The following is a 12,254-nucleotide window of genomic DNA, read 5'->3' on the forward strand; positions in this document are numbered from 1 at the left end:
CGATCTGTCTGCCTAACAAGATCTCTGAGTCAGAAAGAGCTTTGAAAGCACTGTCAAGGACAAACAAGACAGGATATACCAGTTGATGTTGCTGAGAGCCTCTGAGACCGACTGGAGTCGGCGTCACAACCCCTTGAGAGGTTCTCCACGATGGCGAGATCGGTGGAACAACTGAAGCGGCGACGTGGTCAAGGAAGGAGGTCTTGAGAGATCAAGGACGTAAGGACGTGAGGCTACGTCGATTTGGTTTGGAAGGTAACGAGCAGCGACAAGGGGAGGTGGAAGAAAGGAAAGAGGCACATACGGGACTAAGAAAAAGGATGCAGGATGCAGGCGTGAGAGTGGGTGGCGCGCAGGTGCGGGAAGGGGAAGGTTAACGACTTGGAGATTAGGGGAGCCGCGGCACCAACGGGGTTAGCGGCCAAGCTTAAACCAACTCCCTGGCCTCGACCAAGCGGGCTACAGGGCTACAGGGCCTCCTACGCCCCTTCTTCCAGGCACCGCCGTGCAATTGGTCCTCAGCCCGCACCCCTGGGCTGGATGTTCCAGGTTCACCTTTCCAGGTAAACACCACCCAGTATCCGTGTTACTCGCATGTTTACTTCGACATCCGCCCGTGCGTTGCATCACCTTTGTGTGGCTGCCCGTGTGACCTTCCTACATACCCTCGTGCTCTCCTTGCCTTACATTGTGTAGGCTGGAATGAACATGATCTGTGATAGACTGTGCCAGAGCTGCACAGTCACAAACACAAGCACACAGATGGCCCCGTTGAGGTAACCGTTGTCTCGGGTGGTGGTAGATTGGCACACCCAGATTTTGGGTAGAGTGCATGCCACGAAACTTTGTTTGACCCTGTCCTGGGAAGACTGGGCGTCTGGAAAAGGGGGTGAAAGCCTGATGCCTGATGAGGCTTGCAGGCGCATCATGTGGGGTTTGCATTTTCACCGTGTTTGAAGGGTCTTGCTAACATGACCTAGTACGTACTATGTAGGTGGTCGACTGCCTGGTGGAAAGTATGCCGAGCCACTAAGCAAAGTCGAATCGGGGAACTCCAACAATTGGTATTAGCTGGCTCCGATCATTTTTCCTGCACCATCCTAGGACATGTGCTTGCTTTGCACAAAAGGTCCATCCTCAACCCGATAGTCGTCGATAAGCAAGGGCAATGGCCGATGCCTCCAAGTCAGATGGCTCACCGGCCGGTGCCCAACCGAAACCCACCCCAAAACAAAATCCGGTATTCCGAATGATGGGTGAGTCGCATCGGCGTGGCAAGAGATCTATCGCGGTTAACCTGCGCAGGCATGCCGAATTTCAGGTTCAAGCTGCCGTCACGAAATTGGCTAATCTTCCTCGGCGTCACCGGCTCTTGGACTGCGGCTGTATTATACGACAAGCATCAGAAGAAAAAGGTGCAGAAGAAATGGTGTGATCTCGTAGCTCATCTCGCCGAGGAGCCGCTTCCTCCCAATTACCTCCGGAGAAAATTGACGATATTCCTTTCCGCGCCGCCAGGAGACGGAGTCAGACCTGCAAGGCAATATTTTAAGGAATACGTCAAACCGATCTTAGTCGCTGCGGCCTTGGATTACGATGTGATTGAAGGACGGAAGGAAGGAGACGTTCGATATGGAACGGCAGAACAAATCCGCCGACTTCGCCGAAAATTGGGCGAGAAGGATCCCAATGCAGTGGAAAATGAGATGGACAAGGAGAAAGTGGTCGACGAGATCCGGCAGAAACTACACATCGTGCCGGAGCCTGGAATTCGGGGTGATCTAGTACTAGGAAGACATACCTGGAAAGAGTATATAAGAGGACTGCATGAAGGATGGCTTGGACCGGTTGAAGCACCTCCGCCCCCTCCAGAGCCCCAACCCGAACTCTCGCCTATACACCCCCCGACCGATGTTCGAACAGACGATCCTGCGGCCGCTAGTGGGGATTCAGAACCGGGTAAAGAGGCAGACGAAGGAAAAGAAAAGACAGAAAAAGAGCAGGAAAAAAAGAAGCCGTACCCTCCCCCGGCATACTTGTCGACTAATGCATACTCGTCAAGTTCTCTATCACCGCACGCCCCGAGCGTCTTCGAACCGTCGCAGCCGATACATCAGCAGCACATTCTGGGTTTCCTCAAATTCCCTTGGCGAATATACAATTTCCTCAATCGCCGCCACTTGGCAGACCAGGTCGGCCGTGAGACGGCAGCTATTGTCCTTGCCGCAAATAGACCATACCACCGCGGTTCAACCTTTGCGACAACCGACCCCAACCTTGAAGCAGATCCTCTGGCCACAAGGTCGCCTGAGGTGGACGCTGCGGTAACATCTAACGAAGGTTGGGAGCAACAGGCTTCGCTTGCCATGGAGGAACAGACATGGCACAAATCGGTTCGAAAAGCCGCAAAAGAAGGCGATGAGACCGAGCGGGTATGGTCGAACGATATCGTGATCGACAGCCGTATTGGGGAACGGATGAGAAAGTTCGAACTCGACGCGGAAGAAGAGACGAGAGCGAACCGGATTGTCAGCGGGGCTGAGAAGCCTCGTACCTTCCATGTTGATGACGAGTGAATCTAGGATCCCGTGCCAGGGCTGCAGCTTTGCCCGAAAAAGATCTTTTTCGAAATGCAGTGCCTGAATGATCTGGCTCGAGCCTAGACTCCTGAAGAATGTCATCAATGGCAATGAGGTTGGGCAAGGCCCGTCCGTACCCGGCAGCTTTGAAGCGTGCGTTTCGTCTGCGCCTACACCTAGATCCAATCGGCCTGCTTCAAAGCTCACAACATCATATCGAGTTGAAAAGGACGCGCGAGTCGAGGCCACTTGAGGCCTCGTCATGTTCTCCTCATAATTTGACATGATCAACGCTCCCCTCCTTGCGGGGTTTACCTGTCAAGTTTGAAGAGCTCGTCCATGAAGGGTTTCATGTCGTCGCATCCTCTCCATTCCCACATTGACTGAAGTATAAATATAATCCCTGGTCTGGCTTGATCAGAACATACTCTGTACAATATAACCTCTGAAATCTGGCACCTTGTTTGCTTGCCCTCGTCGTGCCTGATATATCCCTCTCTTCCCTCTGCGCGACTGTATTCACTGGGCATTGGCAAGGCTATTGCCTGCCTTGGCCGGTAGGGAAGGAGGACAAAGGCTCAATCCTAACTCTGGCATCTCGCCTCCTCGAACCATCCGGCCCATCCAGATCAAGGAAATCCCCCCACGGACGCATTCCGTCCAAGATCTCAGTCTCCCGCTTCTTGAAGCGTTGTCCGTCACGGGTGATGTATTTGGGCGCACTGTCTGTGTAGACATCAAGGTTCGGCGGGGCTGTTGCTGTTTGTGAGCGAGGCTCGGGCCGACCTTGCTTGCCATCGACTGCTGAGGCCCTGTCTTCGGCACCGATGGGCTCTTGAGCGGATCCCGCGAGGTCGTCATCGTCGTCCACGTCCCAATCACCCCACGCCTCCCAGTCTTCCTTTCCACCACCCATGGCGGTTGTCCTAGAGATGGGCTCGACGGGATCGTATTCATGAGATTCGTAGATCAGTCTAAATTGTAGCGCAGGGAGATTAAGTTGTTTCGCCAGAAGCGATTTCAGCCGGTACACGGATACCGTGATAGGCAAGGGACGGCGGAAAGAGGATGATTGAATGGTCGAGGTCAATGTCGGTGTCGATGTAACATCCTCCTGGGGGCCAGTACGGTGGATGTAGAAATACGTGTCGACCAGGCGTGAGCCCAGCGTCCCTGGGGCATAGTCTTCGAGGGCCGATCTGGCTGGCGTCGAAGTGGTTTCGGGTGTCTGTTTAGAAATCTGTAGAAAGCGATCGATCACATCGTCTCGGTCATGTTTCGCGCAGAGAGTAGAATAGAGCGGATGTCTTTGGCGAGCCAGGTTGACTCTTTGGTCAGGCAGGAGTGAGCTGTCGTTGGAGTCTCGCGATTCCAAAATTGGTTTGATCTCTTTCTCCGCCACAGACAGATAGTAGATCTCCCCTTCCTCTCTGTCGCGGGGCGTGATGGCCGTGTAGTTCAGTGACTTCAAATGCGGAATCCGTGCCAACGTTAGATAGTACGATGTAGAGTCTGATAGTGAGGCTGCGCGCGAATTTTGTGCGTCAACGGTGGAAGGCTCGGCCTGAGCAAATAGCGGGTTTCGAGAAATACGTAATGACGTGAGGTTGGGAAACATCGTAGCCAGCGCGTCGACGAATGAGTAGTCTGAAATTTGGTTCCCAGCGAGATTCAGTGTTTCGACTTGCTCAAAGCGTCGAGGGCCTGTCTCTGTGGCGGGCCCAAGACCAAGATGTGATATTGCGTTACCTTGGAAAGAGAGCGTGCTGGTATTGGGGAACAGCGCCGTCAGTGTCGGCAGCGATGACAAGTTGGTGAATCTGTTGTTGTCGAGGACCACGGCCGTGACGGATGGATATGCAAACTCCTGGTTGGCATTGATGTCGTCGACAGTTTCCAGTTCGTTCGATGATAGTGAGAGCGTCTTGAGGGAGGAAAAACCATGCAGACCTGCCGATGATAGGACTTGCAGTATTTGCGCTGGCGTCAGGAGACACTCGTTCATATGCAATTCCTGGAGAGTTCGGAATTGACTGGCTTCCCCGTCGAGAGGATTCGCTTCGAACCCTCTTAGACGAAGGCCGCTTGCTTTCAATATCTTCAGCTTTTTGAACGGGGCAGAGCTGTCGACAATATCCTGCCATGTCTCAATGATGTTCCAACCCAACTCCAGTTCCACGATATTTGGACATGTTCTTGCAAGCTCAATTTGCGCCGCTTGGATGTCCTCTCGCGACGCCCCCCTCGGCGCAATGCCAGACACGACCAACTCGTCCACAAGCACAATCTTGAGGTCAGAGAGGATCGACAGCTGCTTCTTAATCTTGTCAAATCCCACTTCTTCCACCACCTTTCCCGAAATCTCAATCGTCCCCTCTGTAGCATCACCTGAACCAGAACTCCGGGCTGGATCATTCGACGCCGCGTACTTGAACTTGATTGCCTCGAGAAGAGTGCGTTCCGGGTCATCCTTTCGAGAAGGCCTGACGAATGATGCGGCCGTGGCTGACGATGAAAGATACTGAAAAATGCGTTTGCCTTCATACTGGCCGTCGTGTTTTCCGCGGCTGGCATCATCCCATTCCACACCCAGCCAGTCCCCTGCGGTGTTGGAAAGAGGCCCGATGTAACGGACTGTGCAGAGGGCTCCCGCATAAGAGCGGCGTTGGCCGATATACGGCTCACTGGATGACATTGCTTGCGGTGGTAATTCGAAAGTCGCGTCAACTGTCAACTCATTTTGGCTGGTGCGGTGGAATTGTCATACGACTACATCTGCACGCCCGGTCGATGCTCCTGGTGGTTTCAGAAGGGGACGGCATGGGGATAGCAACAAAGCTGGAACTCAAGAAGTCGTTAAGGCCCGACCGCAGGTGGGTAGTGGAAGTAGTATCCGCAGTGGTACACTGGCAGTCGGCTGACTCTGCCAAGGCACAATTTCGCAAGGCTGTACGGAGTACTAGTTGTAGTTACACTAGCCTTACCGTCCAGGTATCCCAAAAGCCACAAGACACATCGCTTACTGGAGGTAATACGCTCTACTTTATAGAATGGTTTCTTTGGGGTTCTCAGTACGATTGGCAATCTCCAAATCTTGGACCTACTTGCAGCTATGCCGGCCAATCGTCATTGCAAGTCATCCGCCTGGGTATCGTATCTTTTGGTAGTATCCCTACCCCAACGCCATCGCGATGCTGTAAACAATGTCTGATCATGCCTCAACGTCCTCGAAGACTTCATCATCGTCATCATCATCCATACCGGATTTGTCCATATCAGAATCTTCCACTTTCGGAGCTACCACTCCTGACGGATTCAGCAACATGGCATCACTCTTATATTCATCCTTGAGTTCCCATTTCCCGTTGAAGTCTCCTGCTTTCCACATAAACGCGATTTCGGATAGCGTTTCCCGCAAGTACGCTTCGGGCTGATTGACTTTGGCCTTGAGATCGCGTAGACCCCAAATGCGGTGTTGTCGAAAGAGGTCCATAAGTTTGTCGATGAGCACGTGCTTCTCGACGCGTGCGGAACGGTTCTCTTTTTGTGCTTGTCTCCGAGCTTGTGCATTCTGGGCTGGTCAGCAGTGAACAGGGTCACGTAACATCGGCCGTCTCTCACCTTGAGCACAGTCGCCTTGTCGCTCAAACTCATCAACGGCATGTGCTTCCTCGATGGGTCTTCGTCACCAGTCGCGAAGATTACTTGATCCCGTTGGGGCGGCTTCAGCATTTCGGCGGCTTTCTTATTTTCGAGCACGAAATACTCCTCGTTCTTGACTGGAATGGCTTCAAACTCCTTTGCAACCGTCCCCACCATGGCTGTCTGTTTGGGAATCGGCCGCCGCGTGTATGGTGTATATCGGCCTTTATTCTCCTTCTTTTTGATTTCCCGCTTGTGTCTTTCGTACAGAAAAGACCGGCCTTGTCCGGGATTTCCTTCTTCGTCAATGTCATCCCAGGTGAAAGGTCGGGGTTTGTAGCCTGGCAGATCTTTCTCCAGAAACACCATAGCCTGCCCTGGTCGTCGGGCTCTCATTTTCTCGATTGGCGGAGGGAACAAGTTGTACTCTTTGGGCTCGTTCTCGAATGCGGGAAGGGCGTTCAGCTTCAAACTAACCTGTTGTGGGATGTCAGCTAAACACCTCGGTCGGCCGAATGGGCCTCTACAAACTCTTGATGGATTCGATTCCGGTCCCTCGACTCTGATTGTTCCGATATCGATCTCGTCATCATCCTGCAGCTTCGAAAGAGTCTCCCATAGCGTGCGCGGGATGTGACTGAGCCATAGCGGTTGCTGTGCCTGAGAAACATCCAAGTCCCCAGTGTCTTCGTAGATATCGTCATCTTCATCGACGTACGGCGAGGGCGACTCGTCCATGGGCTCTGGCTTGATGGCCTGATCGGGTGGTTCCAACTTGACCCTGGGGATCACTGACCCTTGAAGAGTCGCCATGCTGGAGGGATCCGAGTGTAGCGGTAACTGGTGTTGCAGATGATGTTGCGGGACACCACCAGGCGTCAGTTACTGGGTAGTAGGTAGACACCACCATAGTAGGTACATGCGGAGAGGAGTGGTGGCTCAGGAGGTCTGTTCTGGGACGAATGTGACGCTGCTCTATGCGTCGCCTTAAAACGGCATCAGATATATTTCGTTGCAGCAGTAGGTTACGATTACTCTCTATTACTCTCTATCCGTACAAGTCAAACCACCATCCACCATACCAACCTGGTAATCATAAGCGGATTTCTCTTACCAATTGCCAAATGCTCACTGGCCATGACTACCGACTCGAAGCTAACCAGCTGTTACTATTATTACTGGTGCGACCCGATGGTATCATCTGAGATCGCCGCCATCAGGCTGGATCATTTATCGTGTAGCCTGAGCCACCAAATATGGATCCGGGACGTGCCTAATGTCGACTCCACAGCATGAGGGATACACGGACTGTGTTCAGCACCTCCGCGGGGGATTCATTTTTTCCACATCGCTCTCGCTGTTCACTCAAGTCTATATACGGAGTACCGTGGTTTCCAGCTTGCAAATGATGCGTTGTGACAGAACCTACCTCACCCGATAAGAGCCATGATTGAGAACCAAAACTAGGAATATCCGGATCTTTGATCTTCTACTGATTGTTCACAGATGCTGTATGCCGCGGAGCTCTATAAAGCCTCGTCTGTTTTGGTTGTGAGGGGTTTGGTTGGAATGGTCTGACATTCGCCTCGTGTTACGTACGCAATACTGTCGCACCAATTCTCTGTATACCAACACCTCCGCGGCGTCGTCCTATAAATGAATGCTCTGCTCTTGACCGAAGCTACGAGACATTTCACTTCTCATCAACCCCAACAGAATATAGAAGATTACCAGGGACTACTGCCAGACTCAACATGGCTACCTCTTCCATTGCAGCACCGTTGCCCGATGCTGCTCCAGCTGGTGCATCACAACGGCCCGCATTGAGCCCAGAGCACCAGGCAATCGTGAAATCCACGGTCCCGGTGCTCGCCGAGCATGGTGTCGCCATCACCTCGCACTTCTACAAGCGCCTACTCAACAACCACCCTGAACTGCGCAACATCTTCAACTCTGCCCACCAAAGCACCGGCACCCAACCAGCGGCTCTGGCCCATGCGGTCTTGGCCTACGCAGCCCACATCGATGACTTGGGAGTCCTCACCAGCGCCGTCTCGCGCATCGGCAATAAACATGCCAGTCTGGGAATCACACCCGATCAGTATCCCATTGTAGGGGAGAACCTGCTTGCTTCGATCAAAGAAGTGCTGGGAGATGCAGTCGACCAACCGGTCCTGGATGCCTGGGCAGCCGCGTATCAACAACTCGCCGACATTTTCATCGATTTTGAGCTAGATCTTTACCAACAAAGTGAACAGACGTCAGGGGGATGGACAGGGTGGCGCAAATTCCGAGTGGCACGCAAAGTACCCGAAAGCGACGAGATCATCTCGTTCTACTTGGAGCCCGCGGATGGAGGGCCACTCCCGCACTTCAAGTCCGGCCAGTACATCTCGATTAGGGTCTTCGTGCCCGAGCGCGGAGTGTACCAGCCTCGCCAGTACAGTCTATCCGACACGGACGACGGCAAACATTTCCGCATCTCGGTGAAGCGCGAGGCCGCCAAGGGTGTTGCGGCTGCAGGCCTGGTGTCCAACGTGCTGCACGAGAAGCTTCCCGAGGGTGCCGAGCTGGATGTCAGCAACCCCTATGGCGACTTCACGCTCGACGTTGAGGCCAGCGGGCCTGTCGTTCTCATCGCCGGCGGTGTTGGCCTCACGCCTCTGCTCTCCATGCTGGGGACGCTCGTCGAGCACGCCCCGCAGCGACCGGTCGTCTTCGTGCACGCCGTCCGCAACGGCAAGGTCCAGGCCATGAAGGGCTACCTTTCTCGCATCATCAAGGACAACCCTCAAGTCTCGCGGGCCATCTTTTACGAATACGTCGACGATTCCGAACAACAGGGCGTCGACTACGACTTTGAAGGCCGTCTTGAAATCCAAACCATCAAAGACAAGGTCCTTCTGCCCGACGCGACTTATTATTTGTGCGGCCCTATCCCGTTCATGCAAACCCAGCAAAAGAGTCTTGAGGCCCTCGGCGTCCCCCCTGAGCGGATTCATTCGGAGGTGTTTGGTTCTGGTGTGCTCTAGGTTTTGGCACGTTGTTGGTCGCACTTCGTTTGATCCCTGTATTTCACGAGTTGGGTTTGGATCACTTGGATAATGATGGCTAGCGCTTTTATATAACCTAGATTTGGTGTGCTTCGGCTTGGGTGCACAACGCCCCGGCCAAATTTGGACGTCTCTTCAATCTAAAGCAAGGTGCTTCACTACCTGTTGTGTCGGTGCCCAAGTTACTCGAATTGGTCGATTCTCACTTACCCGCCAATCTATCCGAGTGTAGTCCACCTAGTATCGACCAAAAGCGTGCCATGGACAGGCACCCCAGCCTTATTGCCGAGGTAATATCTGAGCTCCCACACCATCCGAACTCAAGAGCCTCTGATCTTTTCACAAATATGCAAAGATGACAACACTAAATCAAAACAAGCGGCTGTCTTCGAAAGCCATCACCAATATGGGAAATGGCAAGGTCAACTGCTCCCTTCTGAGTCACTGTAAGGTATTCTGACCGCTGCAACATTTTCAGCGGGATGACCAGCTGCATCGCCGCCACCACGTTGATTTCTTGAAACCCTCTGGACGGGTTGCGTGCGGACACGGACAAAGTGAAAGTGCCAGTTGGCGTCACATCGCCTAGAGCGTACGCCGTGAGGCCAATGATCTCGGAGGCAGTAGTGCGAATGATATTCTGGTACTTGGACATCCTCTGGGCTCTCAGGGATGAAGACGCTCTCCTGCCGGTGGCGGGATCCTCGTTCGGTAACTTGATCAGCTCGGTCAGCCCCTCGTATAGTTTGAACCGTGCTGTGAGGAAGCGGAGCCAATACAAGAAGACCCAGAAGCTGTAGAAGTGGTACTCCGCGTGAGAGGGATAGAGAGCCCACACAGTACCTGCCTTGCTCCCGTGCACCAACATCATATCCCATCCAGGTTCGTCTTTGCTCCAACCTTGCATCTCGTTGTCTAGAGTTTCGCCATAGCCGAGAAGATTGTCAGTACTGGCCATTGACTCGGCCCGTTGCTTTGATTTTGCAGCCAGTATATGTTTGATTTTCTCCAGTAGTCGTGCCACACGGTGAAAGTATGCCGTCGCTCTGTTCGCTGTTTGCGACGGCAGGAACTCATGCTCGTCTTGATATACGTCGATTTCTAGGCCGTCGAAGTCTTTTGAGGTGACCGAGTTCAGGATGAACAACCGCATTTGTATCGCAGCTTTGAGAATGCGAAAGACCTTTTCTCCGCGTGCAGTCGTGAATTGCGACATTCCTCGAAGGCGCAAAAGATTCATGGCCCCCCGGACGTGAGATAGATGTGACTGCCATTCCTCCTCCAGCGTCATAGACCCTACTCTGATCCGCCCATGTGTCAAGACAACGGATACCATCTCATAGAGTCCAAGAAGCCATACGGCGACTACCGTCTCATCTTGGATGCCCGCCTGGGTATCCCGAATTGCCTGGTTGGCCAAAACCAAAGCATGGCCATATTCTCTGCCCGTTTGTAACCTCACATCCTTCCCGCTATATCTGTCAGCTAGAGTCATGCGAGATACGGCCATCGCTGCATAGTGTATGCAGGAATAGGGGTCCGCTTTTTGAATCATCTCGGGCAAGAAGTCAAGGACCGGGAATGAATACAGCCGCCCAGCCTGAAAGCAGAACAAGTTGAGGAAGAAGCACAAAGACTGGTGCTGTATATCGTATCGTGGCGGGGGTGAAATCGAACGAGGGGCTAGTGCCAGCTTCTGCAGATCTGTATCTGTCGCTACATTCTCGGTCTTGACATTGCTGCATTGGGAGTTGAAATGAGGCGAGGGCAAGTTCTGCCGGGCAGCCACTTGCGCTGGGAGCGAATCCACGCCGGAGAGCCAACCTTCTGGAAAGGACGCTGGACTTTCTAGTAGATTTTGCGGCGCTGTGCGGACCTGGAACTGCACCTGAAGCGGATATCCAGGGCACGGCCTGCGTGACTGAGCACACCTCCTACATCCCGGCCTTCCTTCATCACACTAGACGAGTCAACGGGTTGGGAAAGAGTCAATTAGGCGACTGCTCACTTTGACTTTTCGCTTGCGGCACAACCCACAGCCTGCACTAGACCTGCCGCTGTTGGTCATCACAATGCTAGAAATGCGTAGTATCGTAGGAAAGCAGGTGATATAATGAGGAGACCAAGATCGCGAGACAAGACTGTTGGTGAGAATTCTCTCAGATATCTTAAGGGTGCGTGTCTGTCGTATCCGTATGGCCCCTTGAATAGCTGGGAGTCATGACTCGAACAATCCAGAAGTGATTACCGGTGCGGCAGCCTGAGACGTGACCGAGGACCACTCAGCCCTCTTTCCTATCAAGCGGCGGTCGGTGACAGGATACATGGGAGCTGGCCGGCTTGGACATTGAATTTGGTCAGGAGAGGAGAATACTGGGAAATATGCAGGGAAGTGAGAGAAGACTTAGATGAGCTTTGACAGGGTTAGGGCTCCCATGTAGTGAGGAAGTCAGGGAGAACCAAGCCTCATCGGGCAATCACCGATGCATATTGTCCCGCACCTCGGTATTCGTGTTGTCTCTTGGACTTTTCAATTCCAGGCCTAGTTGGAGACTGACGGACTGTTGTAACTTGTCTCAGTGGCATAAATAGGTAGAGGTGACCGAGGCTTGTAATGGCGAGCCCGGCTCTGAGTCCTGCTTCCTGGCCGTCCAAAGGTTGAAGCAACACCCGCTGGGCTGGTAGACCGTCTGACAGCTGACAGCGGGACTTCGTTGAAGGGGACTCGACAACCCTAGTCATAGGTTCCAGGGCCGTGATATCAGATATCAACAGGGCGATTCAAGGGGGAGAAAGTAGTGATTGATTGGCCGCTCAGAGAGTCACCTTCTCAGGCACATTCCGTGCACTCGCCAAACCTTCCCTTTCGCACCCTCCTGCGCCTGCGCCTGCGCCTGCACTTGCCAGCCTCGACTCAATGCGAAGCCCCATATAGACAAACTCCGGTTCCATCGTGTCGCTGCCAGCCGTTCGAAGACTC

At 53.2% G+C, this 12,254-nt stretch overlaps 5 protein-coding genes across 5 annotated transcripts; 2 read left to right on the plus strand and 3 right to left on the minus strand.

Annotated features, from left to right (window-relative positions):
• Nucleotides 1-1,307: 1,307 nt before the first annotated feature.
• A1O3_05741 (uncharacterized protein) lies at nt 1,308-2,576 on the plus strand (the record flags this gene model as incomplete). Its single annotated transcript, XM_007735861.1, has 1 exon — nt 1,308-2,576. One exon carries the CDS (start codon nt 1,308-1,310, stop codon nt 2,574-2,576), a length of 1,269 nt encoding a protein of 422 aa, XP_007734051.1.
• Nucleotides 2,577-3,117: 541 nt separating this feature from the next.
• On the minus strand, nt 3,118-5,274 carry A1O3_05742 (uncharacterized protein; the record flags this gene model as incomplete). Its single annotated transcript, XM_007735862.1, has 1 exon — nt 3,118-5,274. The coding sequence occupies one exon, from the start codon at nt 5,272-5,274 to the stop codon at nt 3,118-3,120; it is 2,157 nt and encodes a 718-aa protein (XP_007734052.1).
• Nucleotides 5,275-5,790: 516 nt separating this feature from the next.
• Nucleotides 5,791-7,034, minus strand: A1O3_05743 (uncharacterized protein; the record flags this gene model as incomplete). The annotated part of the gene is made up of 3 exons (XM_007735863.1): nt 5,791-6,150; nt 6,201-6,698; nt 6,753-7,034. The coding sequence occupies 3 exons, from the start codon at nt 7,032-7,034 to the stop codon at nt 5,791-5,793; spliced, it is 1,140 nt and encodes a 379-aa protein (XP_007734053.1).
• A 941-nt stretch (nt 7,035-7,975) lies between these two features.
• A1O3_05744 (nitric oxide dioxygenase) lies at nt 7,976-9,253 on the plus strand (the record flags this gene model as incomplete). Its single annotated transcript, XM_007735864.1, has 1 exon — nt 7,976-9,253. The coding sequence occupies one exon, from the start codon at nt 7,976-7,978 to the stop codon at nt 9,251-9,253; it is 1,278 nt and encodes a 425-aa protein (XP_007734054.1).
• A 385-nt stretch (nt 9,254-9,638) lies between these two features.
• A1O3_05745 (uncharacterized protein) lies at nt 9,639-10,784 on the minus strand (the record flags this gene model as incomplete). Its single annotated transcript, XM_007735865.1, has 1 exon — nt 9,639-10,784. The coding sequence occupies one exon, from the start codon at nt 10,782-10,784 to the stop codon at nt 9,639-9,641; it is 1,146 nt and encodes a 381-aa protein (XP_007734055.1).
• Between the last annotated feature and the right edge of the window lie 1,470 nt (nt 10,785-12,254).

The sequence above is a fragment of the Capronia epimyces genome (genome assembly GCF_000585565.1).
Source record: "Capronia epimyces CBS 606.96 chromosome Unknown aczIQ-supercont1.4, whole genome shotgun sequence".
Classification (NCBI taxonomy): Eukaryota; Fungi; Ascomycota; class Eurotiomycetes; order Chaetothyriales; family Herpotrichiellaceae; genus Capronia; species Capronia epimyces.